This window comes from Aspergillus nidulans, chromosome II (assembly GCF_000011425.1).
Source record: "Aspergillus nidulans FGSC A4 chromosome II".
NCBI classification, from domain to species: Eukaryota; Fungi; Ascomycota; class Eurotiomycetes; order Eurotiales; family Aspergillaceae; genus Aspergillus; species Aspergillus nidulans.
The window spans coordinates 2,543,993-2,571,130 of NC_066258.1; the positions used below are offsets into that span (position 1 = coordinate 2,543,993).

At 51.8% G+C, this 27,138-nt stretch overlaps 11 protein-coding genes across 11 annotated transcripts, besides 1 other annotated feature; 5 read left to right on the top strand and 6 right to left on the bottom strand.

Moving 5' to 3' along the window:
- Positions 1-27,138: part of a sequence feature (contig 1.64 1..203363(-1)) that runs on past both edges of the window.
- On the bottom strand, positions 1,352-2,387 carry ANIA_03935 (resistance to Congo red protein). The gene is made up of 3 exons (XM_656447.2): positions 2,154-2,387; positions 1,931-2,041; positions 1,352-1,862 (listed from the first exon to the last, which is right to left on the bottom strand). The coding sequence occupies exons 1-3, from the start codon at positions 2,177-2,179 to the stop codon at positions 1,580-1,582; spliced, it is 420 nt and encodes a 139-aa protein (XP_661539.2). The 5' UTR covers positions 2,180-2,387; the 3' UTR covers positions 1,352-1,579.
- Positions 3,252-4,511, bottom strand: ANIA_03934 (ADP-ribosylation factor-like protein; the record flags this gene model as incomplete). Its single annotated transcript, XM_050611368.1, has 5 exons — positions 3,252-3,906; positions 3,955-4,026; positions 4,073-4,143; positions 4,288-4,360; positions 4,462-4,511. 5 exons carry the CDS (start codon positions 4,509-4,511, stop codon positions 3,633-3,635), a joined length of 540 nt encoding a protein of 179 aa, XP_050467403.1. The 3' UTR covers positions 3,252-3,632.
- Positions 5,829-9,761, top strand: ANIA_03933 (DNA-directed RNA polymerase I core subunit RPA135; the record flags this gene model as incomplete). Its single annotated transcript, XM_656445.2, has 3 exons — positions 5,829-6,329; positions 6,380-8,819; positions 8,885-9,761. The coding sequence occupies 3 exons, from the start codon at positions 5,829-5,831 to the stop codon at positions 9,637-9,639; spliced, it is 3,696 nt and encodes a 1,231-aa protein (XP_661537.1). The 3' UTR covers positions 9,640-9,761.
- On the bottom strand, positions 9,992-11,333 carry pre2 (proteasome core particle subunit beta 5; the record flags this gene model as incomplete). The annotated part of the gene is made up of 6 exons (XM_656444.2): positions 11,131-11,333; positions 10,868-10,975; positions 10,652-10,807; positions 10,546-10,594; positions 10,387-10,496; positions 9,992-10,327 (listed from the first exon to the last, which is right to left on the bottom strand). The coding sequence occupies exons 1-6, from the start codon at positions 11,260-11,262 to the stop codon at positions 9,992-9,994; spliced, it is 891 nt and encodes a 296-aa protein (XP_661536.1). The 5' UTR covers positions 11,263-11,333.
- ANIA_03931 (protein pilB) lies at positions 11,549-13,366 on the bottom strand. Its single transcript, XM_050611370.1, has 3 exons — positions 12,928-13,366; positions 12,363-12,870; positions 11,549-12,306 (listed from the first exon to the last, which is right to left on the bottom strand). Coding segments are annotated over exons 1-3 (1,200 nt in total). The 5' UTR covers positions 12,930-13,366; the 3' UTR covers positions 11,549-11,616.
- ANIA_03930 (uncharacterized protein) lies at positions 14,536-16,592 on the bottom strand (the record flags this gene model as incomplete). The annotated part of the gene is made up of 2 exons (XM_050611371.1): positions 16,204-16,592; positions 14,536-16,097 (listed from the first exon to the last, which is right to left on the bottom strand). Exon 2 carries the CDS (start codon positions 15,976-15,978, stop codon positions 14,536-14,538), a length of 1,443 nt encoding a protein of 480 aa, XP_050467405.1. The 5' UTR covers positions 15,979-16,097; positions 16,204-16,592.
- On the top strand, positions 17,589-19,452 carry ANIA_10487 (putative MFS transporter; the record flags this gene model as incomplete). Its single annotated transcript, XM_656441.2, has 6 exons — positions 17,589-17,853; positions 17,919-17,952; positions 18,004-18,168; positions 18,227-18,698; positions 18,760-19,087; positions 19,142-19,452. 6 exons carry the CDS (start codon positions 17,589-17,591, stop codon positions 19,450-19,452), a joined length of 1,575 nt encoding a protein of 524 aa, XP_661533.2.
- ANIA_10492 (retrograde regulation protein 2) lies at positions 19,816-21,616 on the top strand (the record flags this gene model as incomplete). The annotated part of the gene is made up of 2 exons (XM_050611372.1): positions 19,816-19,868; positions 19,945-21,616. 2 exons carry the CDS (start codon positions 19,816-19,818, stop codon positions 21,614-21,616), a joined length of 1,725 nt encoding a protein of 574 aa, XP_050467406.1.
- thiA (thiamine thiazole synthase thiF) lies at positions 21,805-23,366 on the top strand. The gene is made up of 4 exons (XM_656440.2): positions 21,805-21,832; positions 21,886-21,988; positions 22,211-22,570; positions 22,621-23,366. The coding sequence occupies exons 3-4, from the start codon at positions 22,234-22,236 to the stop codon at positions 23,277-23,279; spliced, it is 996 nt and encodes a 331-aa protein (XP_661532.1). The 5' UTR covers positions 21,805-21,832; positions 21,886-21,988; positions 22,211-22,233; the 3' UTR covers positions 23,280-23,366.
- Positions 23,667-25,022, bottom strand: ANIA_03927 (inositol phosphosphingolipid phospholipase; the record flags this gene model as incomplete). Its single annotated transcript, XM_656439.1, has 1 exon — positions 23,667-25,022. One exon carries the CDS (start codon positions 25,020-25,022, stop codon positions 23,667-23,669), a length of 1,356 nt encoding a protein of 451 aa, XP_661531.1.
- Positions 25,219-26,879, top strand: ANIA_03926 (WD40 repeat domain-containing protein; the record flags this gene model as incomplete). Its single annotated transcript, XM_656438.1, has 3 exons — positions 25,219-25,801; positions 25,847-26,010; positions 26,058-26,879. 3 exons carry the CDS (start codon positions 25,219-25,221, stop codon positions 26,877-26,879), a joined length of 1,569 nt encoding a protein of 522 aa, XP_661530.1.

Sequence of the window (27,138 nt, forward strand, 5' to 3'; positions counted from 1 at the left end):
CTCGGCGGACCGTCTTATTGTCCGTCCCAGTATAATGCCAACCCCGCACTACAGGAGCAATAAGCGGATGCTGCCACTCCGGTGAGCCGGTAGAGAAGCCGTCAAACGCTCAATTTGCGAGCGATAGATTTCACTCTGGGAGTTTGACACCAAAGGTGCCGAGGGCGATCACCCGGATGACAATAAATCTGATATTTCTCTCAAGAATATGCTCACCAGCTTGATATCGATGAACGAACGATAGCGATAACTTCTTCTGCCTGTTGTACCGGAGTTATGCGAGTATCGCAACCGGTCTCCTAGCGGCTTCGGTGCGATCTGCGGAATGGCTGTGGAATTTTGTTCAACGAGCGTGGTTTTCCATCCGATAGTTTTCTTTCTAGATTTTCGATCCAAAGCGAAAGTATATATCCCAGGACATCCCTCGATAGAATATCTATTCGAACGATTGGGTCTCGAGACAGCGCTTCCTGTTAGAAGGTGGCGGGTGTTAACAGGCGAGGGCTCAAGGCACAGCCTTCAGGGGCATGGCCGGACGTCTCAAGGAGGTTTCAAAAAACGATAGAAAGGAACGACGAGTTTACGGATAGAGAAGTGAGGGAAATTTGAGAAGAAGAAAAGAAGGTGGGCACAGAAGAAGACAAAAAAGCCACCGAGGAGGCTTTGAAGTGTAAAAGGGTTTGAACTTTGCGGAGAAAGTAAGATAGCGATCAACGATCGGCGATGGAGCAGGCATGCCAACTGCGCGTCCCAATAATAAGCGCCCGAGGCAGGGGTATTTTATCTTTTTCGTATCATTACATGTAGAATATATGGAACTGCACTCGAGATATTCTTAGCGGTATCTTGTATTACCGATCCGAGATACTCGAAGGTCCAGTTTGAACGGGACAGCAGTTCACTACGTATCTCCTGTCGATCAACGGTGGAAATTTTATGGTAAGAATAGCTTCGAGTGCTGAGCCTGTCAAACTTGTCAGGAGATATAGATAACTTGAAGAACTAGTTTGGGCTTTGTTATGGTGGTGCTTTGCGCAGGCATCGCCTGGACAGTAATCACAGGGAGAGCATCGCAACTTCAGCGTCGCAAGTGCATCACAAAGCGCTTGAATGGCAGGTGCCTTGGCATAACACCATCATGACTCTAACCATGTACTAAAGGAGGCACGTTTCTGGATCAAATCCTGACCCGGATACGGTTTGACGTGGGCGGGTCCTAATTTGCATAGGGCAGCAGGTATCCACTGATTTATATACCTTTAACCCATAAATAACTCCTGCAGAGTACTGAACCAGACTCTTCGTCTTGAGAGTTTACTCGCTGTCGAAGGTCGGGCTAGTTGAGGGAATATTGGAGTTAAGATATAAATTACTAGCCTAAGCTATCTTTAACGGCTAATAAGCCGCGGTTCCTATGACTGCTAGTTGCAGTCCCAGTCCAATGCCATCAAAAGCCAAAGCCAATTCCATAGCAAGATAAACGCCTATGTCGGATATAAGGTATCGATTCAGGTAATCATGTGGTCATGTGGTAATCGTTTCCCCAGAAGATACTCATTCCAGCCAGTTCTTTCACGCATTAAGGCTTCCCATTCTGTTGGACCGGAGGCGGACCAGACGGGGGCTGATACACCCGTTCGCCGCCATAATGGTGGGCGTTCGGTGGCTGCTGAAGCTCAATGCCCGATTGCTGGCCTCCAAAGTATCCATGGGGACCTGGTGAGTGCGAATATTGCGGAGGCGGCGGCCGGTTATATGGATCTTGGTGCGACTGCGGGTGGTACGGAGGGGGAGGAGCCATCCAGGCTGTTCCGGCGTATGGGCGGAGGCCCCGGCTGCGACGCCGTCGGGCGTTAAAGCACCTGCGACAAGTCGTTAACTGACAGTTCCAACAATATGGAGAACTCAAGTCGAAATGAAATGGACATACGATAAGGCAAAAAATGCGATCAAAGCAACTCCGACTATCACCGCAAATGCGACCCAGCGGCCCCATTCATGCCATCTGTCGCAACGACGGCGGCCATACCCGTCGACCCAGCTAGAAGGATGGTTAGCTCAAGTTTGCTTACTTGGAGGAAAAATGGCGAAATGGACAAGACTCTCGACAAGCTTGAGCGGTCAAATCACCATAATCCATTTGAGGCACTCACCAGTCTCGCGGTAACAGAACACCCATAGTCGATTGACCTCTGGATTTGGAATCCGAATCTGGAGTGGAGATGACGTCGATCCAGCAGTGCACGAGCAAGCTGCTATAGGTGAAAAAAACAGTAGGCTCGTAAGGTTTCACAAAAAGGTACAGGGGCCAAAAGTCGATGATAAACGAAGGATAGCTGCAGAATGCCACTCAATAGACAAAGGATAGACAGATGGCAGGATGAAGTGGTGCAAGGGGAGAAGATCTTAAAGGCGGCTAAGGCAGCAGCCAAAAAGCGACTGAAAGCCCGGCAAGGCTGGGCTGTGGCTGAGCACTAGTCCCATACGGAGGATGGCGAAACGAAGCGCTTGACTTCACGCATCCGCATACGAGCGGGGAACCGCGGTTAGGGGCGAGGCCATGGAGGATCATGAAAAGCTGATGATATCGAAATGTTGCCCAGGTGCTTTTGAGCTTCTCCTGACCTGGATACTTGGACCCTAGGCTGCTAGGGCTATATGTCTTCAGGTACACTGCGAGTCTCCATAGAACGCTTGGCATCTTCTCAACCCCTTGTCTTTGATCAGCTCACTCTCATACACTAAGGTGTCAGCCCTATTGCATTTCTTCAGACAGTAGCAATGACAGATGATTATTTCGCCTCGGCAAATCAGCCTGCGATCCCTTAATAATCTCCACTCGTCGTGAATGTGGTAACTGTCGCATAGCCCTGCGCCACTTTTGAACTAACCTGACCCATCAACCACCGAAATTTCCGTATCCAATCATCTACAAGGTGTCAGGTCTGGGGTAAATGAACAATAATCGCCTTCCAATTTCATTGCAAGGTCTCTAGGTGGTCCCTTCGGCGCCAGGCGGGGTTGGCCTGGTTAACGGAAGAAGACCCGAATGGCAACTAAGGAGATGATTAGTTGCCGTCCTTCTGCATTGCCAACGCACACTTGGTCTGTGTGTTGGCTGATGAGCTGGCCGCCTCTAAAGCCCACCGAGTTAGTGAGCTGGCGACGCGATAATAAATAGGTCGCGTTCCCTGGTGACTGGCCAATTTATCTTTTGCTTTCTTGGATTTTGGCCTTCCGCGTCAGAATTTCCTACAGCTTGCACTACTTTGTCGTCGCATTCGTCTTATAGGCTGAAAGCCTGCCTAGATTGACTGGATTAAATACAAAACATGCTTTGCTTGCATGCATCTTCAAGGAATCACAGATTGAATCGCAGAAAAAAAAAAAAAATAAACGAGTGGCATAAGACCGCCCGAGATTGGACAATGATACTGACCCAGGCGGAAAATCGTAAGACATCCCAAAATGCAATCATATCGTCAACATCATAATTGGTGGGCTGCGGGCCACAGTCTTGGTATCTACATGGTCATAGGGCGTTCAGGGCATCAGAGCGTTCAAAAGTCAAGACGGAGCCGGAACAAGCCAGCCTGCCAAACCTCATATGTTAGGACAAGGACGTTAGCTGGTCACCGGCTAGCTCGCGCAATCAGCCAGTGCAAGACCGCGTCAAGGTTTGTCTCCTCTTTTGCACTGATGCCGTAGCAGCTCACTTCGCGCCGCGTGATCGATTTCAGATTCATCTGTTCTATCAGGTCGTCAACAGATAGCTTGTTGGGCAGGTCGGATTTGTTTCCCAGAACCAGGAGAGGGATTCCATCCAAGGTGGGCTTGTTCATCAGCTCGTGCAGCTCCTCAGTCGCCACGGGCAGAGCCGCCCTGTCCGCGGCGTCGACGATATAACTATCCGATGTCAGCAGTGTCGCAATCAATCATCGATACCTGTCTTACACGATCGCGTTGACGCCGCGGCAATAACGCTCCCACATGGGTCGAAACCGTGGCTGCCCACCAAGATCCCAACTGAGGCGGTTAGAGAGATGCCCTGGATGAATGCAGGTTCACGAACCATTTGAGCGTCACATGTCCTTTTTGGACCCGCTTGGTATTGAAGCCGATCGTTGGAATAGAGCTAACCGACTCGACTTAGCCAGGGCACAAGAGCCTTGAGGCACTTAAAGAGAGAACCTACTCTATGGTGAATTCTCCTCCCTATACCGATCATAGACGTTAGCGATCTAGGCAACAGTTTGGGTCTGGCTAGTAGGGACAGGCAGGACATACCGCGAGCACACGCAACAGCGACGACTTTCCGGCATTCTGAAGACCGATCATGGTAACGTCCATCTCGGTCGCCCTGCAGATGCATAACTGGACTCAGCCAGCCGAACTCTGGATACTGCGGGGACGGGCCGGGGGCTCTGGTATTGGAACATATTGGAACGGCGGCCCACTTACCAGAACATCCTCAAGAGCCAGTCATAGATCGTCCGGAAAATACCCGCCATGTTCGTGACGTTTCAATGAGAACCAGATGAACAAAAGAGATGACGAACTGGGGTGGAAGGACTGGCTGAGAAGTGCAGCTCGTTCCAACCAGGGTCGGCGGGATATATTGAGATCAGAATTTTGGACGGCGAAGTGGGGGCTCGAGCAGAATGGGTTGCGGGAAAAAAAAAAGGGATCCTCGCTGACTGCTGCTACACCGGCGGCGAGCAGACGAGGTGCGAGCGTAGTCAAGGTGACAGGCGAAACTTAATAGACCCGCGAAATGGTAGAAGAGCGGCGCTGAACTCTGACCTCTGGCCTCTGAAGCGCCGCGAGAGTCAACGCCAGATACGGAATAGACACTGCTGGAATGACTGAGAACGGCCCCAAGACCTGAGCGCCAAAGCCAGCGGCAATCAATCAATAAGAGCCTGGAATCCCAAACTTCGTTCCAAGTCCAGCTCCCCTCCCACTGAACTGTGAAATAGAAATGCGCACAGAAAAAAAGGAATATGGACTTCCCCAGAACGGAATACTTGCGGTGAAACTGTTCTACGCCGAACTATGTGCACGCATGACCGTGAGCGGACCGCTAGCCGTAGTTCCAGTCAACTAGACTGTTCCGGTCCCTGTCAGTCAAGTGTCCAGTGTGCCTGTCGGGCCTCTTGAACTGTTTGTGATGAGTTCCCGTCACCCGTGTTTGGCACTTAGGCGATTTCTAGCATTTGATAGCTCGAGTTAGTCGACTAGCGATTTGCGAGGGAGCCAGGATCTGGGGACTTGGGAGGCTGGGCTGGGATTCCACTCACGGGATTGTACTGTGTAGTTAGACAACGGTCGCTGAGCAGTTGGAAAGGGATTCGGGCAAATGGACTCGAGAATCGATGTCGTGAATAATATACCCGGGTCTAGCCCATCTACGCCGCAGATAGAGCCGTTAATGACGCCACTTTCTCTTCGAGCGCGAGCGACAAGGCTCATTCGAGTTGGTTGCGACGATGAGCCACCATTGTTTGCCTCGCTGCCTGAGACTCAACAGTATCGCCCAAGGCAGCAACCTTCACCACCGCGCCTATCAGCACGTGACAGTACCTATCTCCACTCAAAAAATTTCCCCGTTGGACTTTGAGCAGAGTTCAGATCCAGGCCGGCACTCGTGGTTTGATCGCGGGTCGCTTTCTTATTCAATTCTCGCGGAGTCCTGGACACTTCCTGATATTGAACTTCGGCTAGTGTTCGGCTGGCCATTTTCAGGATCCAGCTCATACCGGAATTGATCACTATCGCATGCAAACTTTATCTCAGTAAAAGCCGGGAAGGCGTCCGCAAAAACCAGAATGGCACCCGCTGCGACAGACACCAATTGGTCTGTCAATTACGATGTCTTGAAGCGGGAGAACCTGTTTCGCAACCCTCCCCAGGACAAGACCGCATACCCTTCCCTCGCCGAATCTATCAAGCCCCATGTCGACTCGTTCAATGCCCTGTTCGAGAAGGGCGGAATCATCGAGGCCGGTCTGAAGGATATTGGCACCAGGACGTTTCTTGACGAGGTTGTCGAAACTGCCGAACAAAAGCAACAGCGTCTAGCGGAGGGCCGGAGAGCGCCCAGGCGGAATAAACTCCACGTTCGCATCAAGGAAGTTTTCCTCGAGAAGCCGACGATTCCTCTGACGAACAAATATACCGCTCGCAACCGCAATATCTACCCGTCTGAGTGCAGAGAAAGGCATGCGACATATCGTGGAAAACTCCGCGCGAAGATTGAGTATCGCGTCAACAATGGAGACTGGACGGAGCAGGTTAGGGAACTGGGCCAGGTTCCTATTATGTTAAGAGTAAGAAGTAGCGACAACGCCATGTTTGGACTGGATCTGACTTGATGTAGACAAACAGATGTTACCTGGAAAAGGCGACGCCAGCGGAGTTGGTGCAGCACAAGGAGGAATCAGAAGAGTTAGGCGGCTACTTTATCGTCAACGGTAACGAAAAGCTTATTCGTATGTTGATTGTTGGGCGACGGAACTATCCCATGGCAATTGTCCGAAACACCTTCACCAACCGTGGCCATGCATACTCGAAATTCGGTATTCAGATACGATCAGTACGGCCAGACCAGACTTCGCAAACGAACGTTCTACACTACTTGAATGACGGAAATGTGACATTCCGATTCTCATGGCGGAAGAACGAATACATTATCCCGGTGGTGATGATCCTCAAGGCTTTGGTGGAGACGAATGACCGCGAGATTTTCGAAGGAATTGTGGGCAGTGCTTCCTCTGAAGGAATCAATAACACGTTCGTGACAGACCGAGTCGAACTGTTGCTACGGACATACAAGGCATACAAGTTGCATAGTCGTTCAGAATGCCGAGCATTCATTGGAGAGAAATTCAAGCCTGTTCTCGGTGTCCCGGCCGATACGCCCAACGAGGAGGCCGGTACGGAATTTCTTCGCAAGGTTGTCCTGCCGCACCTGGGCAACCAGAATGTCACGGAGACGCAGGATTATGACAAGTTCAAGATGCTCATGTTCATGATTAGGAAGCTCTACGCCCTCGTTGCCGGTGACTGTGCGCCGGACAACCCTGATGCTGTTTCAAACCAGGAAATCTTGCTAGGAGGATTTCTCTACGGCATGTTGTTGAAGGAAAGGCTGGACGAGTGGGTGAGGTCTTTCGGGCCCATCCTCAGAGATTGGTCAAACCGTAATCATGGGGCCAGGTTTACCGACCCTGCTTTTGAAAGAGACTTCGTGAGCAAGGTGATCAGGAGGTCCAACGAGAACATTGGAGGTGCTATGGAGTATTTCCTTTCAACCGGTAACCTCGTCAGTCCAACTGGCCTTGATTTGCAGCAAACGTCTGGTTACACCGTCATGGCGGAGAAGATTAACTTCTACCGATTCATCAGTCACTTCCGAATGATTCACAGAGGTAGTTTCTTCGCGCAGCTCAAGACGACTACCGTCCGTAAGCTCCTTCCTGAGAGTTGGGGTTTCCTTTGCCCGGTGCACACGCCTGATGGATCTCCATGTGGTCTGCTTAACCATCTGGCTCACAAGTGTCTCGTCGCCACTAGCGATACTGACGTATCTCATTTGCCAAAACTACTCGTCCAGCTCGGCGTTCGTAACGAGTCGTCTGTCTCCTTAGACGAAAGCGTTACTGTTCAACTGGACGGCAGGATCATTGGATACTGCTCACCCAAGCAAGCCCGCGTCATTGCCAGCACTCTCCGACACTGGAAGGTCTCTGGCACAAACAACGTTCCTTTAGGACTGGAAATTGGCTACGTTCCTAACTCCAACGGCGGTCAGTACCCTGGTATCTACATGTTCTCCCAAGCTGCCCGGATGTACCGACCCGTCAAGTACCTACCCCTCGACAAGCTCGACTACGTCGGTCCCTTTGAACAGCCCTTTATGGAGATTGCCTGCTTGCCTTCGGACCTGGTCAAAGGCCTGTCAACCCATATCGAATTCACCCCTACAAACATCCTCTCCATCGTCGCCAACATGACTCCCTTCTCCGACTATAACCAATCCCCCCGCAACATGTACCAGTGCCAAATGAGCAAGCAGACTATGGGAACGCCAGGTACAGCAATCGACTACCGAACAGATAACAAGCTTTACCGACTACAAACCGGTCAAACGCCTATCGTGCGACCACCGCTCTACAACGCTTACGGACTTGACAATTTCCCCAACGGCACGAACGCCGTCGTAGCCATCATCTCATACACTGGTTACGACATGGACGACGCCATGATCATTAACAAGTCCTCGCACGAGCGCGGCTTCGGATACGGAACAGTCTACAAGACAAAGGTCCACTCCCTCGACGAAAAGGACTCAAGACGCACAAAGTCCAAACAAGCCGTCCAGAAACTTTTCGGCTTCGCCCCGGGCAGTGAAATCCGCGCTGAATGGCGCGCTACCCTTGACGAAGACGGGTTCCCCCACATCGGTGCCGAAATCAAGGAAGGATCCATCGTAGCCGCGTATCACACCGTCCGATACGACGCGACGTCCGACTCCTATATAAACGTTGACGGCATCACGCACTTTGTCAAATACAAGGACAGTGAAAGGGCATACATCGACAGCATCCGCATTATGGGCTCAGAAACCGGTACCGAGCCCGCGCAGGCTATCAGCGTCAAGTACCGTATTCCTCGAAAACCAATCATTGGTGATAAGTTCTCTTCTCGTCACGGTCAGAAGGGTGTCTGCTCGCAGCTCTGGCCTGCTGTCGACATGCCCTTCTCCGAGAGCGGCATCCAGCCTGATCTCATTATTAACCCTCACGCTTTCCCTTCTCGTAAGTCTCTGTTCCAAACATGTTTTCTCCTTCCCCCCTCTTGTAGAAGTATCTAATAAGAAAAGGAATGACGATTGCCCAAATGATCGAGTCGATGGCCGGAAAAGCTGGTGCTCTGCACGGCCACCCACAAGACTGCACCCCCTTCCAATTCTCTGAAGAATATACAGCGACAGACTACTTCGGCGAACAGCTGCGGCGCGCGGGTTACAACTACTACGGCAATGAGCCGCTGTACTCAGGTATTACCGGCAAAGAGTTCGCCGCCGATATCTTCATCGGCGTCGTGCACTACCAGCGTCTGCGTCACATGGTGAACGACAAGTTCCAAGTCCGTACCACCGGCCCTGTCAACAATCTCACTGGTCAACCCGTCAAGGGCCGTGCGAAGGGAGGTGGTATCCGTGTCGGAGAGATGGAGCGCGATTCTCTGATTGCGCACGGAGCAGCGTACATCTTACAGGATCGGTTGATGAACTGTTCTGATTCCCAGCGGGCGTGGATCTGCCGCGATTGTGGTAGCTTTTTGAGTACACAGGTTGCTGTTTCCTCCGCTGGGTCAAGTAAGGCGCGGATGGCGGCGAAGAATTCGTCGGGTTCTGCTGCGTTAGGTGGAAATGCAGGGATTGTAAGGTGTAGGAGGTGCGCGAGGGAGGCAGTTTTTGATGATTCGCGCGCTGTAGTTTGGGAGGATGGAGAGGGGAGGAGGTTCGTTGGGGGTGACAATGTGACTGTTGTTGCAGTGCCGGGTGTGCTGAGGTATCTGGATGTGGAGCTTGCGGCGATGGGGATTCGGATGAAATTCCGGGTCGATAACTGATCTTCTACCATTCAGATCACTTGTCCTGCGTGTGGAGCGGGAAGGATCACAAAAGCATGTTGATGTTATACATAGACGGGGAGCGATTTGCTTGTCTTGGTATGCTAGCAATGCTTGGTCAAGTTTATGATATCTTTTGTATTTAATCATCCCTTCAGGGTTTGTTTATATTGTGGCAATGGCATTATCTCTCTCTTGTCATTACATCAAAGTTAGCATGCCAGTGGAGCGTAGAAGCCTCTGTTGTCCCTGCATTATCCTATAGTGCAAGGGAGATGCAAATGTGTGTTGGATTCATGGCGTGCCTAGAAAAAGAAAATGACATCGGATAATACCTATTTACTGAACACCTCTACAACGCCGACGTAACATTCGAGAACTCGCCTTTCTCCAACTTCGTCTTCCAGAATATGGGGTTCATATCGTCGAAGCCGTGATGGACCCATCCCTCCTCCTTAACGTGATAAAGATTGATGAAACCACCAGAGTAAGCGTCACGGTGCATGGCAGCGAGAATACTTCTCCGTCCGAGCTCGAGAGCCTCCTCCTCCGTCAGGTCGTACCGGTAGTTGGCGTCGAGCACACCGTAGGCGAAGGTTTGACCGGAACCAACACAGAACAGATTTCCGGGGAGGCGGGTGCCGTCGGAGTCAATGTAGTACAGCGCAGGTCCTTCTTGCGGTGTTACCTATCGCAGAAAGTCAGCTGGGGCTTCAAAACAGGGTCACTCTCCGCGGGTCCGCATACGCCTGCCAACATCGTTCCCATGCTCAGACCGTACCCCTTATAGGCGTACGTAAGATTAGCCAGAATCTTCGAAGCGGCAGCCACTGTGATACGGCGTTTGTGACGAATCTCTGTACCAAGTTAGCATCACTCAAAGACTGCAGAAACGACGCAACACACCATGTAGTGTGCATTGTTGACTCAGATATCTAAGCCAATATTGACAGTCCTAGACATAAACTTCAGCACAATCATGACTGTAGGCACGATAAAGATAGACACGTACTGCTGCACCACCAGCCATGGTCCCCAGAAGACCAGGAACAGGCGCACTGCCTGGCTTATCCTCTCCACGGCTCAACCGGGAGACCGGAATGACCTTCTTCACCGTCTGACTGGCAATCCAGTTTCCAGCCGTAGCTCGGGAATCTGTGCAGACAATCTGTTTCGAATATCAGCGGGGCCGGATATATGAGCGTTTGACAGGGATGTTGCGACGTACAATTCCACCCTGAAATCGGAAGGCGAGTGTTGTTGTTCCGTGGGCAAGTTTGATGGGGCAGTTTGGGTTTGAGTGGTCATCAGTCATCGCACGAAGGAAGGCAGATTGCTGGTAAAGACGCAAAGCGTTAGTTAATACTCTCAGTAGACGGGTAGCTGGCTTGAGAGGTCAATCCGCGAGCTGGGGCTCGCGAAGAACGTCAAAAACACAGATCCCGGCGACGATTCAGGCCGAAATAGTTAAATAACGACGATAGAGCTTACGTTTGCAACTGGAGGAAGGGCGAATTTCAGGGAGAGCGGAGGGAGACTCTCTGTTAGGTCATGCTGCTCTTGCTCCGAGTAGAACTCGTTCTGGTGCGGCGACCGGGTGTATTGGCGGACTAATTGATCCATGGTGTAAAACTGACTGAAGAGGCGATGTTTCTCGTGGCAGGATTATGGTACAGAAAGTAAACGATAAGGAGGAGGATGAACAGATGCGGACTGAAGATGGAGCTAAAGCTGAGCTTCTGACGCTGGAGCTTCAGATGGGCGGCCCGCGTCGTCACCTTGGAGCCTGGGTCACGTGCTGCAGCCTCAATTACCAGGCACGTAACATTTGATCCTCTACTACTATACACTTTGCATCCTTACGATAAAAGAGTATTGGATTCGAATGCAGGGAAATATAAATATTGGATCTGGAATACATATGTATATTGATTACACAAAGCACTAATCACCCCTCCCAAAAAGTTTTCGCTTCGCTCAAATGGGCACTGCAACTCGCTGCACCTGAGAGTCTAGCGGGCTTCCTAGCTCTGACTGCTTTGTGCGGATAGGAAAGTCGACGTCGGAACCCGGCGACATGATACCTTGGGTATCATGGGGGGCGAGAGTCTTCAGTTTCACTTCCCCACCAATCCGTTCGTTCTCCTTCCTCACACTCTCACGATTCACTACTGGAGCAGTCTCAAAGGCACCGGCATACATTCTTGGGGCTGAGATGCTATGAATCCTGGTTGGAGAAGCCGCATCGTTAGCGGAGATGCGAGAGTATGTGTCAGAAACCGAAGTCGCATCTGCTTGGGTGTACTCCTCCTGCTGCTCCTCAAGAGACTCAGTTGCCTGGGATTGGGAAGCACGTTGTCCGCGCTCTTCGTGAGAAGAGGGGAGCGATGTGCTCATAGGTACAGCTGCCGCTCCGTGCTCTGCTTTTGTCTCTACATGCTCGTAATCGGTCTCCCAGGACTGCAATTCTCGTTCGGCATCTTCGACGATTTGCTTGGCGTCGTTGCCTCGCTCATAGGGTTTCGGCTCGTCTCCAGGAATCACCGAAGTATCGTCGAGGCAATTGAGCAAGCGACGCGCATGGCGGGCAAGGAGAGCCTGCTTCTCTCCCCGCTCAATTACAGCAGCAAGATGGACACTGTATGCTTCTTTAAATCTCTGCCTGGTCTGCAGGTTGATTCCTTAGCGCTTTGAGCGAGAACTTATCAACAGATGTCACGTACCACATTGGTCAGCTGTGCCTCAGCAACAAGATTCTGCGCCTCTGCTCTGACGAGCTCCTGCTCCATGGTCTCAATCTTATGGCTATTGGGCTCCTTTAGCTTGAGACGTTGTATATCATCCGCGATCTTGGCTCGCTGATCCCGGGTCGGCTGAACAGAGCTCTCTGTATCGCGAATATGCTTAAGGACGGAACGATAATCCTCTAGATGCTGCGCATAAACATCCTCCTGTTCGCCCATTTCTGCCATCAGCACGCCCAGCTTATCTGAGATATCCGAAATGGCTTCGTCCTCGGTGGTCTCTCCCCATTCGGATATCTGCGCCGCAATCGACATGCGCTGCCTCGCAGCGGACTCGTGAGCGGCGATCGCTGAATTCTCGCTTTTGATCACCCGATTCATCTTCTTGCTTAGCTGAGGATGTTGGAGGCCTCGGAAGGTGCCAATACTGAACCGATGACGGCCAGTGTTGACAGAGCTCCTTCTTCTGCCCGAGAGTGTTCGATTCCTATAGTATAACCAATCAGTTACCGCGGTGTTAGTGAGCTCGTCTTCAGAGACATACATGATTGCGACTTGGCCGTATTTAGACGCTTGCTGAGGCTAGACAGGTGGTGTCTTTAAAAACAAAGGGCGACTAGTTGTGTGTTATAGTCGATAACCTTAGACTGGGATGCACCTTCCTCGATGCGCTTGGTTTCGAAGTATAGGGCTGAAAACGCTCTTCGGCCGGTCAGACGTCTTGAATTCTCGTAGCTTGATAATTCATCTAGTTACCACAAACGGATTCTTCTCTAAATCTTTTATCCTGATCTCTTCGATATACTTCGTGACGTCACGAAACAGATTGAGATCCTGAGGTCATTCTGCGCTACATAGGACGCACATGATGAAGACAATTCATGGTTCTGTCGAGCGGTTCCGCTGGGCTGGGAGGGGTCCGAACTGGGGTGATGGTATACAATCCTCAGTAACCTCCAGTAGAGTTGGCGCGGTGAGATCGGTAGCCGTTTTGGGAAGTATATAGATCGCCCCCGGCGTCCCGGGCCAGCCGAAAGGTTGCCGGATACAGCGAACAACAAACCGATCCGTTACGGCCAAATGACGCTCTACCGGTCAAGAAAGTCCGTTCATGCGATAGATATATATTCGATGTCCCTCTGTCGGTTCCGGGGTTCAATATACTCGATATATCGCGGTGCTGGCGCAGAAGCACGCTCCCAGCTCCTGCGACGGGTAAAGATGGGATATATCGTCTCCAGTCGAGTATGGACGTGCTTTCTTGTTATGGTGGTGTAAGACGTCCGCGGTGAATGTGAAAGGCTGCTGCAGTGTGCGGAGGAGACAGAATGACGAGGGGAGTAGCGGATGATAGTTGTATCGCGAGGGAAAAAGGAAGGCGGAGGAGATGGACAATTAGAACGAAAGCGCGGTGGAAAAGGCATACTTGGTCTGAAAGGTTGAGAGCGATATTTTGTGAAGCGGACGGTTCGAGTTTCGAAGTCGTCGGTGTCATTGTTAGAGAAGCACATTCTACCGGTTGGAGTTAAGAGTATGAAGGGGAGAGTTGATGGTGATGCGTATTAAGAGCAGCAGTTTAAAATAAGTGCTGATAGATCCAAATAAAAACCATCTTAAGGAGACTACATATAACAAAGACAAGACTAGATCAGTTGACCGGGGCGGGTCTGGCTGGCAGATGATCTTGCCTGGTGATGAACAGCCCCAGTCAGCTATACGATCTGAAGAATTCCAGAAAACTTCTGACCCTAATGAACCCATTTATAGAAAACTAGAGTCATTACTGACTGACAGTCTCTCAGCTGAGGCATACACCAAGGCTGTCCGCGTTAGTCCAGCTGAGCGCAGAGTGACTCTTATGCCGATACCTAGGAAAGACAGCGGAAGCAACACCAAAACAGGAATTTCAAGATACTGTGAGACTATAACCGTTAGACAGAAGCTCTGGCATCCAGATCATTGTGAGAACAGAACCGCGTCACGGGCATGATTAAAAGACAATTGTAGATCTCATTTCAAATCCGCCTGCCCTTCCTATGCAAAGGACAGCCTGAACGCATCGAAACCAAGCGCCGGGAATAGCTACAACCGACACCTTTGTACTAATAAAACATATATCAAATGATGAAAGCAGACTACCCTGCATCCCACGTCAAGACATATCGTCCGCATCATGATGATGGGTGTTTTCATTATCAGATGCATGGAATGCATCTCCAAAAGCAGAGTTCTCAAGGTCAGGGAGATCCAGACCGTCGTTTTGCTCGGTATACGCAGCAAGCGCATCGCCGGCACTGTCCATGTTGGTGAAGTCGAAGTTAGTCCCATCAAGGCCGCCGTCTGCGCCCGTATTTCCAGGTGTCAAACCCTGTAGACCACTTCCCGGGGTGTCGTCCTTCTTATCGTTGACCATGACCCAGTCACCAGTCTCTCCTGACGCGGTACCTGCTTGCGGAATGTTCCCGAGGTCCATGTCGATATCCAGCCCGGCCAGGGACTGGTCTTGTGCGACGCCCGTCGTCGGCTGTTGACCCGGGGCGCCTGGAGCAGTAGTGGCGTGTGATTGTGCGGTTGTGCCTTGAGCCGTAAATTGATCCAGCAGGTGACTATCCGCATGGTCCATATTGACGTCTAGATCTGTTGTCTTCTGCTCTGGTTCAATCTTCTCCAACAGACCACCCTTCTCGATACAGGAGACCTTTGGCTCTGGGACGATCTGCTTTTGCCACGAGTTCTCTACCTCTCTGACGATGTCATCAACCTTGTACTTGGCCTTGTGCTCTATTGGCGCAAGCGGCACGTTATCCTCGTCCGTAGGGATCTCAATACGACCTTCCAGCCTCCAAATCTCGGAACCAGTGTCTGCCGGGTCTGCTGCAGCGTCGCGTAGCCGGGTCTCGGCGTCTTTAAGCTGAGATGTGCGGTTGAACTTCTCCATCCGACGCGCATGCCGCTTCTTCAACTTTTCAATCTCCGCTGTCATATCCGCGACCTTCTTGGCAACACGGTCGGCAAATTCCTCCGCTTTTTCCGGTTCCAATTTGGTCGCCTGTTTCGCTTCATTGGCGTCTGTCGAGTCTCCATTGACAGGGCCCACAGGTGCGTCGAAAAAGCCTGCGGTTAACGACTCCAGTTCGCCTTTTCTACCCAGGCCAAGAGAAACGGGGGTGATTTGGCTGATAGCATATGGAGAGGCTAAGACCTCTTCCATCCATTCATGATGTTGTTGGTACCTCATCTTGCTCACTTCTCGTGGAGTAAGCAGGTCCATGATATCGCCCGCAGATACATCTTCATCCTCTAGAGAAAAGTCGGTAGTAGCTGCATTAACTGCCGCTGATGGAGCACGGTGTCCGCGCGGCGCCTTTGGTTGAACTGGGCCAGTGGGAGGCTGCACCCCTGGGCCGGGCTGCGGGTAGAATGGTTGCCGTCCAACCATGGCATTCGGATACGGCCCCTGTGGTTGTTGGTAGCCCTGTTGAACTGCCATTTGGGGTGGCAGGCCGATTGTGGGCCAGTTGTTGCGGTCGTGCAGCATAAAATCCTTGCGCGCTAGTATACCCTGGCTTTGCAAAAACCGACGTTGGGCCAGCATGCCTTGAACTTGGGGTAAGACCGGGATCCGATTTGCCGGTATGTGATCATTAGGAGGCGCTCGGGAGTAGTGTACAATCCATAGCGAAGGGTCGGGCGGGGGCAGGCTGGGGTTCGGGACTTTTGATGGTAGAAGTCGATATCGCCGGCGACAGTGGATAGCGACCGACTCATTCGGGGGGTGATAGCCACTGCGGTGCAACCACATCTCCACAACCTGGCGCACAAGGTGTCAGTAACGGAGCTCTCAATTATGCCATACCAACAACTGGACCAGAAACATACATAGCCTCGAGCCTCGAAGGTGAAAGCTTGTTCGACATCGGCCCAGACATAACCGTCACTCGCGAAATTGGTTCCCAGATGGTTTAGAGGTTGCCATGTAAGCATAACAGTGCCGTCTTGAGGGCCATCGAGAAAGGTCCAGTGCATCGGGTGTGCTTCACGGACTATTTTAGGTGCGGAGAGGAGGTAGTCGACAACGGTGTCTGTGGGCATCATGTGCATCAGAGGATAGCGATTGCGCGAAACAAGATGCATATGGGGCAGCTAATATTTCGCAAAGCACTTGTCAGCAGGGGCCCCAATGGACGCCATAATAGGGAAACTTAGACAAGACAATACCAATTGCCCGGGGACACGACTGGCAGGGTCATCCATTGTGACCAGGGAGCGCGGTGGCTGATGATCGATCAGGGTAATGTAGTCGCAATCTATGTCATAAAGTGCCCTCGAGGACTGGGATGGTGATTCGAGATAAGAGGGTGACTTCAGCAGGGGATAGCTGAGCAGAGCAGTACTCGTTGGTGAGCAGCCGAGCGACCGCAAACGCGACGCGGAATTTGTGACCTTTCAGCCACAGTGGCTGAACTAAGATCTGCGCCACAGAATACTCGACTCCTTAGGTATCAGGCATAAACTAATCACCCACAAGTTCGTCAATCAAGCTCCACTCTTCCCCAGCCATGGGCTTCCCTCAGATGTTATCATCACATCGCCTCCTCGCATTCAACACTCCTCCCATGTTTCATGTTGAACTCAGGAAAGCAAGGTACTATTAATTGTGTCAAATGCGAGGTCCCTTGTGTCTCCAGCCTCATATGATCGTTCCCCTGGCATCGTTGTAACCTTGGAGTCGACTCTGGCTGCGTTGTTAAGCGGACTCCGGCTACGCTTTCTCCTAAGCTTTATCCACCTCGGCCTGATTGGATGATTGGACTATTCGGGGACCACCAAGCTTCCTCCGGAAATCATACCTCCAACTGTGCAAGGTGTATGGTGCCCTGGCAAATATGATTCGCAAATGTCATCAACGACTGAGTCTTCGCAGCGCCGAGGGGAATTTTGGTTTCCTCCTTTCCCCGCCTTCTGCATAACGGCGTAACCCTAGAATGCTAGTTCCAGCTCGAGCGCTCTAGCCTGCTGGGGAAGCCAGATGAGTTGAGTCCCATGCAGATCCTAAAATCTCTCCAATGATGGCTGTCACGAAGGAATATCGTCCGTGGAGAGAACGCCGCACTTATAAGACGGCCTCGTCGCTCCTCCAGCCTTTCTTTCCACCCGTCCTTCTCTCTATCTTTACGAGTTCTGGTCGCATCGCCTCGTACCACCATGGGCTTTTTTGGCAAGGAGCATGCGCATGGCAGCAATATAACTGGACATGGAAATGACGCGCAAAATCATGCTGCAAAAAATGACGCCATTCCAGACATGGATCTCTTAGATCCCGAAAAGCAACCAGCTGATAATACGAATAACGATTCACATACTGCGCTGCCCCAGGTGCATTCCCCACGTATAAGTATTGACCCTGTGCTTGAGGCTCGTGTGGTACGCAAACTGGATTTGCGGGTACCGACTCTTCTTGGCTTTTTGTGTAAGCCTCCATTCTAGTGGGAGTATATTTCTCAATGTGGGGTTGTCTGACTCGGACCTCTATAGACCTGCTCGCGCTCCTGGACAGGAGCAACATCGGGTTAGTCTTCCTGGCACTCCCCATACTAAAGTAGACGCTGACTCCTCATAGAAATGCGCGAATCGCAGGGATGGAAGAGGACATGTCCCTTCATGGGAACAAATATCCATGGCTTCTGACGATATTCTACATATCGTACACCCTGTTTGAGCCTCTTGCATTAATGTGGAAAATCATGCCTCCGCATAGATGGGCAGCCATTACTGCCATGACTTGGTGAGCTTGCAGACTAAGAGTGCGCCCTCTCAATTATCTTGACCTAACTGGTATTTAGGGGTATTGCGGCAACATGCCAGGCCGCTGCTCAGAACTGGTCTGGGTTGATGGCTTTGCGCTTTATCCTAGGCGCAGCAGAGGCAGGTTTTGGTCCGGGTTCTCCCTACCTGCTGTCTTTCTTCTACGGCCGGCGAGAGCTTGGCTTGCGCTGCGGATTGTTCGTCTCCGCTGCGCCTTTGGCCAATACGTTTGCCGGTGCGCTTGCATACGGTATCACGTCAGGACATGCCCTACTAGCAAACTGGAGGCTATTATTCCTAGTTGAGGGAGCTCCATCACTGGCGGCGGCATTTCTTGCCTGGTACTTTTTGCCGGACCATCCCTCTTCAGCCTGGTTTCTGACAGAGGAGGAGAAAGACGTTGCGCGAGCCCGGTCGCTTCGACGTAGCGGTGAAGGTGAGCGTGTTGGAGGCGTGGATCTGAAAGAGATTTTTCAGACTTTATTCGATGTGAAACCGTGGATTACGGCGGTACGTACAGTTGATTTGTTTCTGTTCGATACTGGCCTAACTAACGGCCTGGCCTCCGCAGTTGATGTACTTCAGTTGCAACGTGAGCTTTTCCTCGCTGCCGGTATTCCTCCCGACAATTCTAGAAGACATGGGTTTTGAGTCGATCAATGCCCAAGGCTTGACTGCGCCGCCATTCTTCGTCTCGTTTATCTTCAGTATCTTGACTACTTGGCTTGCTGATCGATTTCAACAACGCGGCCTGACGATTGTCTTCTTTTCATTGGTGGGAGCAGTGGGCTACGTTCTTCTTGCAGCTTGCACATCCGTCGCAGTGCGCTATTTCGGCGTATTCCTGGCAGCTGCTGGGGTATTCCCATGCATTGCAAACATTCTTCCATGGGTTCTGAGTATGCTCCCTTTCTGGAGTTGAGGTTCCTAACTTGCTAACGTGCGAGCTACAGATAACCAAGGTTCTGATAGCCGTCGCGGGATGGGTATCGTCATTCTCAATATAATCGGACAATGCGGCCCTTTCCTAGGAACAAATGTCTTTCCCAGCAGTGATGGCCCTCGCTATATTCGTGGGCAGTCCATTTGCGCGGCATTTATGTTCTTCAACGCCATTCTTGCTCTCAGTCTGCGATTCCTCCTCGCGTGGGAGAACAAACGCTTAGAAAAGAAATACGGACCTCAAAGCCAGGCTACGAATGCGCAGAAAGGACAGGTTATTGGGGAGGAAAATTACGGTTCTAGTTTCAGATATGTGCTGTAGCTGTTAGAGCATTCAAATGCACAAATTACGTATAGCTTATACATCTCCGGAGTTCATGACTAATGCCTTCAGACTAACTAACTAGCGGACACAACAATTACGTACAAGGCTTATCCTGCTGCCTCTCGACAGGCTGCCCAACTAAGACGCCGTGACATATACTCATCTCGTAGCTCGTTAATCGCTTTACCTGGGCAGTATCAGCTGCAAAGACTACCCCACCTTTAGCCTTCCACCTTCCTTCTGTCTTGGAGCTTATCGGTAATCCAAAATCTACTGCCCCAAACATAACCGCCTCTAATCCCAGTCTACTATACCTAAAACCGCCATCCTACAAATCAAGAGTACAAAGTATAATAGATCATGATACAAGCCGGGGAAAATAGCTACCTCTACGGGGTTGTTGATATTGGAAGGTATGCTGATTGTATCTATCGTTCAGCAATTCTAGATTCGTTTTTATGAAAGAGCTGTATATTAATGATCTTCTAGCAATGGAATTCGCTTCTCTATTACCGACACATCGCCTCCAACAGCTCGAACCATGCCTACACTGTACCAGGACCGGGCTGGAATATCGCTATACGACGCCCAATTCTCGAAGCCCAAAACCAAGAGCAACAACAGTGTCAGTAGGGAACGGCGCCCGATTCCACCGGAGGTTGTCGAACAAGTCGTGGACAGACTAGTTCGGTTCCAAGGCGTGTGCGAAGATTTCCAAGTACCGTCTGAGAACATCCACGTTCTCGCGACAGAGGCAACCCGTACAGCACCAAACTCCAAGGCATTCATATCACGGATTAAAGAGCGCACTGGGTGGGAAGTGCGGCTTTTGTCTAAAGAAGATGAGGGCCGGATTGGGGCGTTAGGGATCGCGAGCAGTTCACGCGCTGTTGCGGGACTGGCGATGGATCTGGGGGGTGGGAGTACACAGATTACCTGGGTAGTTGCTAGGGATGGGATCGTGCACACTTGTCCCAAGGGTTCATTTAGTTTTCCGTACGGAGCTGCGGCGTTAACGGGGAGGCTGGAAGATGCAAAACATGCTGGGAAAGGTGCCGAGAGGGCATTGAAAGATGAAATGAAAGCGGGTTTCCAAAGGGCTTATGAGGAGCTGGAGATTCCAGAGGATTTTATAGAGAGCAGCAGGAAGGAGGGTAGGTTTGATCTCTATCTTTGCGGAGGGGGATTTAGGGGCTGGGGTTATGTGTTGATGAAGCAGGCTGAGGTTAGCCCCTACCCTATACCGATTATCAACGGGTTCCGGGCAAGGAGGGGGGTCTTCCACAATACCGCCGGTGTGCTGCGGGAGGTCTCTGAGTCGGAAGGTATCTTTGGGGTATCCAAACGACGAGCATCGCAGATTCCGGCGGTTGCGATGCTGATTGATGTGCTCATGGATGCATTGCCAGCGATTACCCATATACAATTCTGTCAAGGAGGGGTCCGAGAGGGTTTCTTATTTAACAAGCTGCCCCAGGAGATCCGTTCTCAGGATCCACTTCTTGCTGCAACTTTGCAGTATGCACCGCCGTCTGCGGATGATATCAACGGAGTGCTCTTATCCGCCCTACCAAAGCATGCTTCTCCGATTGAGTCTTTTCACGTGCCCTCGACTTTGTCTTCGCACTTTATTGCCGCACTCGCCAATATCCTCTATGCGCATTCTCGTGTACCCCGAGAGTCTCGCACTGCAGCGGCCCTGCACAGTACAACGACTGGTCTCTTAGCCTCCACTAATACCATCTCACACACAGAGCGGGCGATGATGGCACTGCTACTTGCCGAGCGCTGGGCGGGCGACCTGGCACCTACAGAAGAATCCTACCAACGGAACCTGATGCTTTGCTTGTCTCCGCAAGAGGCATGGTGGTGCCAGTATCTTGGCCGAGTAGCGGCACTGATTGGCGAGGTATACCCAGCTGGTCGCGTATCCAAGACGCATTGGAGGATTCGGCTGGAAGCACAGTGGGATCAAGTAATCAAGAAGAAGGGAGAACGTGACTTGCTGCGACTAAAGCTCCAGTGGAACAGAGAGACGGCGGCGACATCGGGAGTCACAGAGCACTGGCTGCGAGACCGGGTGGAGAAAATCGAGAAAGCCGGCAAGAAAAAGAGCTGGATCCGGGATTATGGAGTCCGGTTGGAAGTAGTGGTTTGCTAGGCGTAACAATAATTAGTGATTCGTGACTTCATTCTTTGACTCACCGGGTCACTTGTACGGAGGAGATCGGAGGTTCGGCGATCAAGGAGCTGTCAAGTCCATGTCAGTCAGGTGAATTGTCAACTATAAATGCCCCTCCTACCCCGCTCTTCACTCTCTTCTTTTCCTTCTCCCATCCACATCCATACCGAATCCATCGAATTTCATCACAAACAAGTCCTCCTCTCCTAGAAGACCGGCGGGTCTGGAATGGGCTAACACTTGTACAGGAAACCTGACTGTACAATGTAAACACGCACCTCGTTGGCCCCTCCCGGGCCGTTTACGGAAGTCATGAATAGCCTTTGGCTGGCATTCAATTCAATCATCAAGGTATCTCAGGTAATGTCTGGGCGTGGCCGGTGTTCGTTCTTATCCTTAGCATATCCCTACCTCAACTGTACTGGCCTTTATCCAGCGTTGAAGGGGACTGCCAAAGGCTCTGGGTTCGTTCTGAGAATATACGGTCAAAACTTGATCTGGATAATACCAGCGAAAGGATCATGCCTTCCCTTGCCTCTTCCTATAGTTAGTGGAATGGCTAACAGTCTATAGTCGAACCATTGAACTGAGTCAACATGTCTCCCCCAGCTGCCATCTTCGAGCCTACTGTTGCCCCTACTGGCATCAAGGGAAAGGTTGTGGTCCCCGAGACTGCTACTATTCCAGGCGATTCACAGACCAAACTGCTCGACCACTTTGGCGGCAAGTGGGACAACTTCAAGTTTGCTCCTATCCGTGAGAGCCAGGTCTCTCGTGCCATGACCCGCCGCTACTTCCAGGACTTGGACCGGTACGCCGAGAGCGATGTGGTCATCGTCGGTGCTGGTTCGTGCGGTCTTAGCACTGCGTACGTCTTGGCCAAGGCTCGTCCGGACTTAAAGATTGCTATTATTGAGGCGTCGGTTTCCCCAGGTTAGTCTAACCATGGCGTATCCCGTAAACTATTGTACTCATACAACCAGGCGGTGGTGCTTGGCTGGGAGGCCAGCTTTTCTCCGCAATGGTCATGCGTCGTCCTGCGGAGTTGTTCCTGAACGAGCTCGGCGTGCCATATGAGGAAGACCCTGACATGCCGAACTACGTTGTTGTCAAGCACGCATCTCTTTTCACATCGACCCTCCTCTCGAAGGTGCTATCCTTCCCCAACGTCAAGCTGTTCAACGCAACCTGCGTAGAGGACTTGGTGACACGCCCCGGCCCGAACGGCAATGCCCAGGAAGTCCAAATCGCGGGTGTCGTCACTAACTGGACGCTCGTCACTCTCCACCATGACGATCACTCTTGCATGGACCCCAACACCATCAACGCCCCCGTGATTATCAGCACAACCGGCCATGACGGCCCCTTCGGCGCTTTCTCCGCCAAGCGTCTCGTCTCCATGACCACCATCGACAAGCTCGGCGGCATGCGCGGACTTGACATGAACTCTGCCGAAGACGCCATCGTCAAGAACACCCGTGAGGTTGCCAAGGGTCTTATCATTGGCGGAATGGAGCTGTCTGAGATCGATGGCTTTAACCGCATGGGACCAACCTTTGGTGCCATGGTGCTCAGCGGTGTTAAGGCTGCTGAGGAGGCCTTGAGGGTCTTTGATGACCGCAAGCGCGAGTGTGCTGAGTAAATCTGTTGATGAGCGAAAATAACAGTCCCAGTCGTTCTTTACTCTACTGCAGGGACAAGGATTATAGTTATTGCAGTTTAACGAACCAAATTGATGAACAATTATTCTATATCTTTCAGTCTACTCTAACACCCAGCTTCTCTTGTCAAACATATCGTAGTTCTTGGAGACTCTTAAGTATCTCGCTGTCTCCCGTAGACTACCGCACCGATAAAGATGTAATAGTCCCTGCCCAACAACCCTGGAATATGCGTATATTTTTAATGCTTCTCAAGCCAATGGTCATCGTGACCATCAATTTGATCTTAGTCCACCTGTTTATACATTATTAAATTATATATACAGCCTCTGCATAAGGTATAATACATCAGTCACTATTGCAGCCATCTACCGCTGAAGCCCCTCAGCTATCCTCTTCGTATTCCTTATCTCCCATTCGAACTCCTTTAGTGCCCTCAGCTCACTGGAGACAAACAGACCCCCGATTAAGCCATCCAAAATCCCAGCGCCGAAACTAAGCGTGCTGATAAGTGTCAAAATGAAGGGGATATACGGACGATCACCGTTCCACCACACGCCTACCAGGCAGCCAATAGTGACCAGCACCGAGGCAACAAAGTGAATGAGGCGCCACCGACGCTGCGTGCGTTCGCGGCGAACATAGGCGTGGATCATGTCGAGGATGTGGGTGTATGTTTCTGCAGGGAGGGTTAGGCGATTCGACTTGCCGCCACCACTTTCTTGCTTGGCTGCCATTGACGAGACGTCGCGGGTGATGACGGTTTGCACGGCGAAATGGTCGCTTAGCGAGCATTTGAGTGTAGGATGGCGCTGTGTCATTGCGATGTTGACGTCGCGGACGGACCATCCGACCTCACCCCCGACGAAGATATAATCGAGCCGCTTTCCCTTGTAATCCGGGCTGTCCTTGAATGCCTCTACGGCGATATCGTGGCCCTTGTCGAGACGTTTCTGATCTTTCTTCGACCAGCGCCATGTGTTGTAAGGCCCGTCACAAGTCGCCCCGTTGTGATGCAGGTTGAATTCAGCGGATGGGACTGGCTTCCCGCGCGCTTGTTCGACGGCGTCTTTTGCCGCGCCAACGGACGAGTCAGGATATATCACCTGCCATGCATCGACGACGGGGCTGTGTGCACAAATAAGCCTGTGTGCGAACGAAGAAGGAAGCATATTGAAGTCCCCCAGTCCGATAACCAGGTGTCCGCGCTCAGCAGCGCCGCGCATGAGCTTAGCAATCTCCCACGCCTGGGCAGTGCGATGAGCGAGGTAACTGTCGTGCGGCTCCTGCTCATAGGGTGCGTGTAGATGCGTGCAAAAAACTTCTGCAACATCATGCTTTCCCTGCCCATACCGAATCCGCGCACAGGCGACGCCCTTCCCAACGAACCAGTCACCGCGGAAGAAGGCCGTTGGGCGGCCGTTGAGCGGATACGCGTGCATAGAAGTCTGCTCGATTGGCCATTTCGAGAAAATGGCAAGACCAGCTCCCCAGATGCCGCCAAAGTAGAATTTGCCGTAAGGAAGGATATGGGCGATTTGGGTGCGAATTGATTCGTAGTCTTGTTGCGTCCAGCATTCTTGGAGGCCGATAATGTCGGGCGGCGGGTTGGCGAGGGCAAGCTGCCGACCTATCTCTGAGAGCCGCTCATGGCGGTATTTGGCGAGGTACTTGAGGCCCCAGCAGTTGAGGGTGAGGATTCGAATTGATTCCGGGTCTGCCATTTCGAGGAGTCTACATCATAGAGAATTGAGTGTGGAGATGAGATAAAGCTCCCCATCCATGTAATAGTAAAGCTCTTACCGCCTTCTGTTTAGGATGGCATACGCGGAATCTTTCGCTGGTTTCTCATTATCAAAGCAGCAACATTCAGAATTCATTCAAGAGGTTTCTAGAATTCTACGCTGAGATGGAATAGCTATGGAGCACCCTTCCAAGCGCCGCCGTCTGACCCCATCCCCGCCCCCGATCTCCTCGCCCATTGAAACTTCCTCCGACGAGCTGGCCGCTGGGTCCGATCACGACCAAGAGCGACGTCGCGTGAGCCTGAACGCCTACCCGCCCAAACGCCCATACCCCCGCTCCCGCAGCTTCAGCAGCTCTGAAAGCCCAGATGAGCTGGCAATGGACGCAGATGTGTATTGGCGCTCCCGCAATCGCGGTCGCGACGATTCGCCCTGGGCTCGCTCAGACGAGGAAAACGATGAGAACGAGGCCGACGAAGAGGAGAATGAGAATGAGGACGACGAGCACGATAATATGAACGGTGACGATAATGGCAGGGAGGCGAATGGGAGTCGCGAACGCGACTTGGATGAAATGGATACTGTGGGGGAGAATGAGCCGGAGACAGATCCAGATCGCTCGCCGACGCCTGTACCACCGCCGCCGCCGCCAAAGCCAGAGTCCGTGAATTATCGCCAGAAGTTCTTGCTCAGAGGGCATTTACGGGGGGTGTCGGCTGTGCGATTCTCGCCGGATGCGTCTATGATTGCTAGTGGAGGTTCGTAATTTTACTTGAGTACGTGGGCCTGACTGACTGGTGCAGGGGCGGACGGCGCAGTGAAGGTCTGGGCTGCGTCCACGGGGAAGTTGATATACACTTTTGAAGGACACCTTGCAGGTATATCGACGATATCATGGAGCCCCGATGGGGCAACCATTGCCTCGGGCTCAGACGATAAGACTATCCGGTTGTGGAATGTCCTAACAGTACGTCTTCGTCTTTACTTGTGAGAACAGGTACTAATCCACTACAGGGCAAAGCACATCCAACACCGTTCATCGGCCACCACAACTACGTCTACGCGATCGCCTTCTCCCCCAAAGGCAATATGCTGGTCAGCGGCTCCTACGACGAAGCCGTCTTCCTCTGGGATGTGCGGTCCGCGCGCGTGATGAAGTCGCTCCCCGCTCACTCCGACCCGGTCAGCGGCATTGATGTGGTCTGGGATGGCACTCTCATCGCCTCCTGCGCAACGGACGGCCTTGTGCGCATCTGGGACACGTCGACAGGGCAATGCCTACGCACGCTCGTGCACGAAGATAACCCGCCCGTTTCGTCGGTCAAGTTTTCGCCGAATGGCAAATACGTGCTTGCATGGACACTGGATGACTGCGTCCGCCTGTGGGACTACGTTGAGGGCCGCTGTTTAAAAACCTACCAGGGCCACTCGAACAAGAAGTACAGTCTTTCCGGCGCTTTCGGGGTTTACGGGCAGTCGATTCCAGGCAGGACACCGGGGTATGCGTTTGCGGTTAGCGGCAGTGAAGATGGGGCCATTCTCTGCTGGGATGTTGTTACTAAGAAGGTCTTGCAGAGGATCGAGGCGCATGATGGGGTTGTGCTGGGTGTGGATACTTGCTCGACCGGCGAGGGGAGATTCATGGTTAGCTGTGGATTGGATGGAACGGTGAGGGTCTGGGAGGAGGTTGGACCTGAGCGTGAGCCTGAACCTGAACCCGAACCCGAACCTGGACAGTGTCCAGACCAGGACCAGGACCAGGGCAGGGACTGGGATATGGACTCCGAAATGAGGGAAGCGGGCGAACTCGCTGTTGAGACCAGGGATCCCACATAGCCCGACCCCGCTTCCTCTTGCAGATTGAATAATCCCAATAGACCATCATGACTAACGAGTAACGATGTGAATCCTCCCTAATGCTACATAGTCCTACATATACGGGCCATGAAAGTTGTAAGTTCAGTTCATATTTTAGACCAGTGCCGGGAACTCAGGTTGATACTTTGACACAGTCCAGCCAATCCGCGTACAGTATGTTAATGAATTCCAATCGCATCCTAGGATGGAACAAGTTCCAATTCTTTCGTTCCTGAAC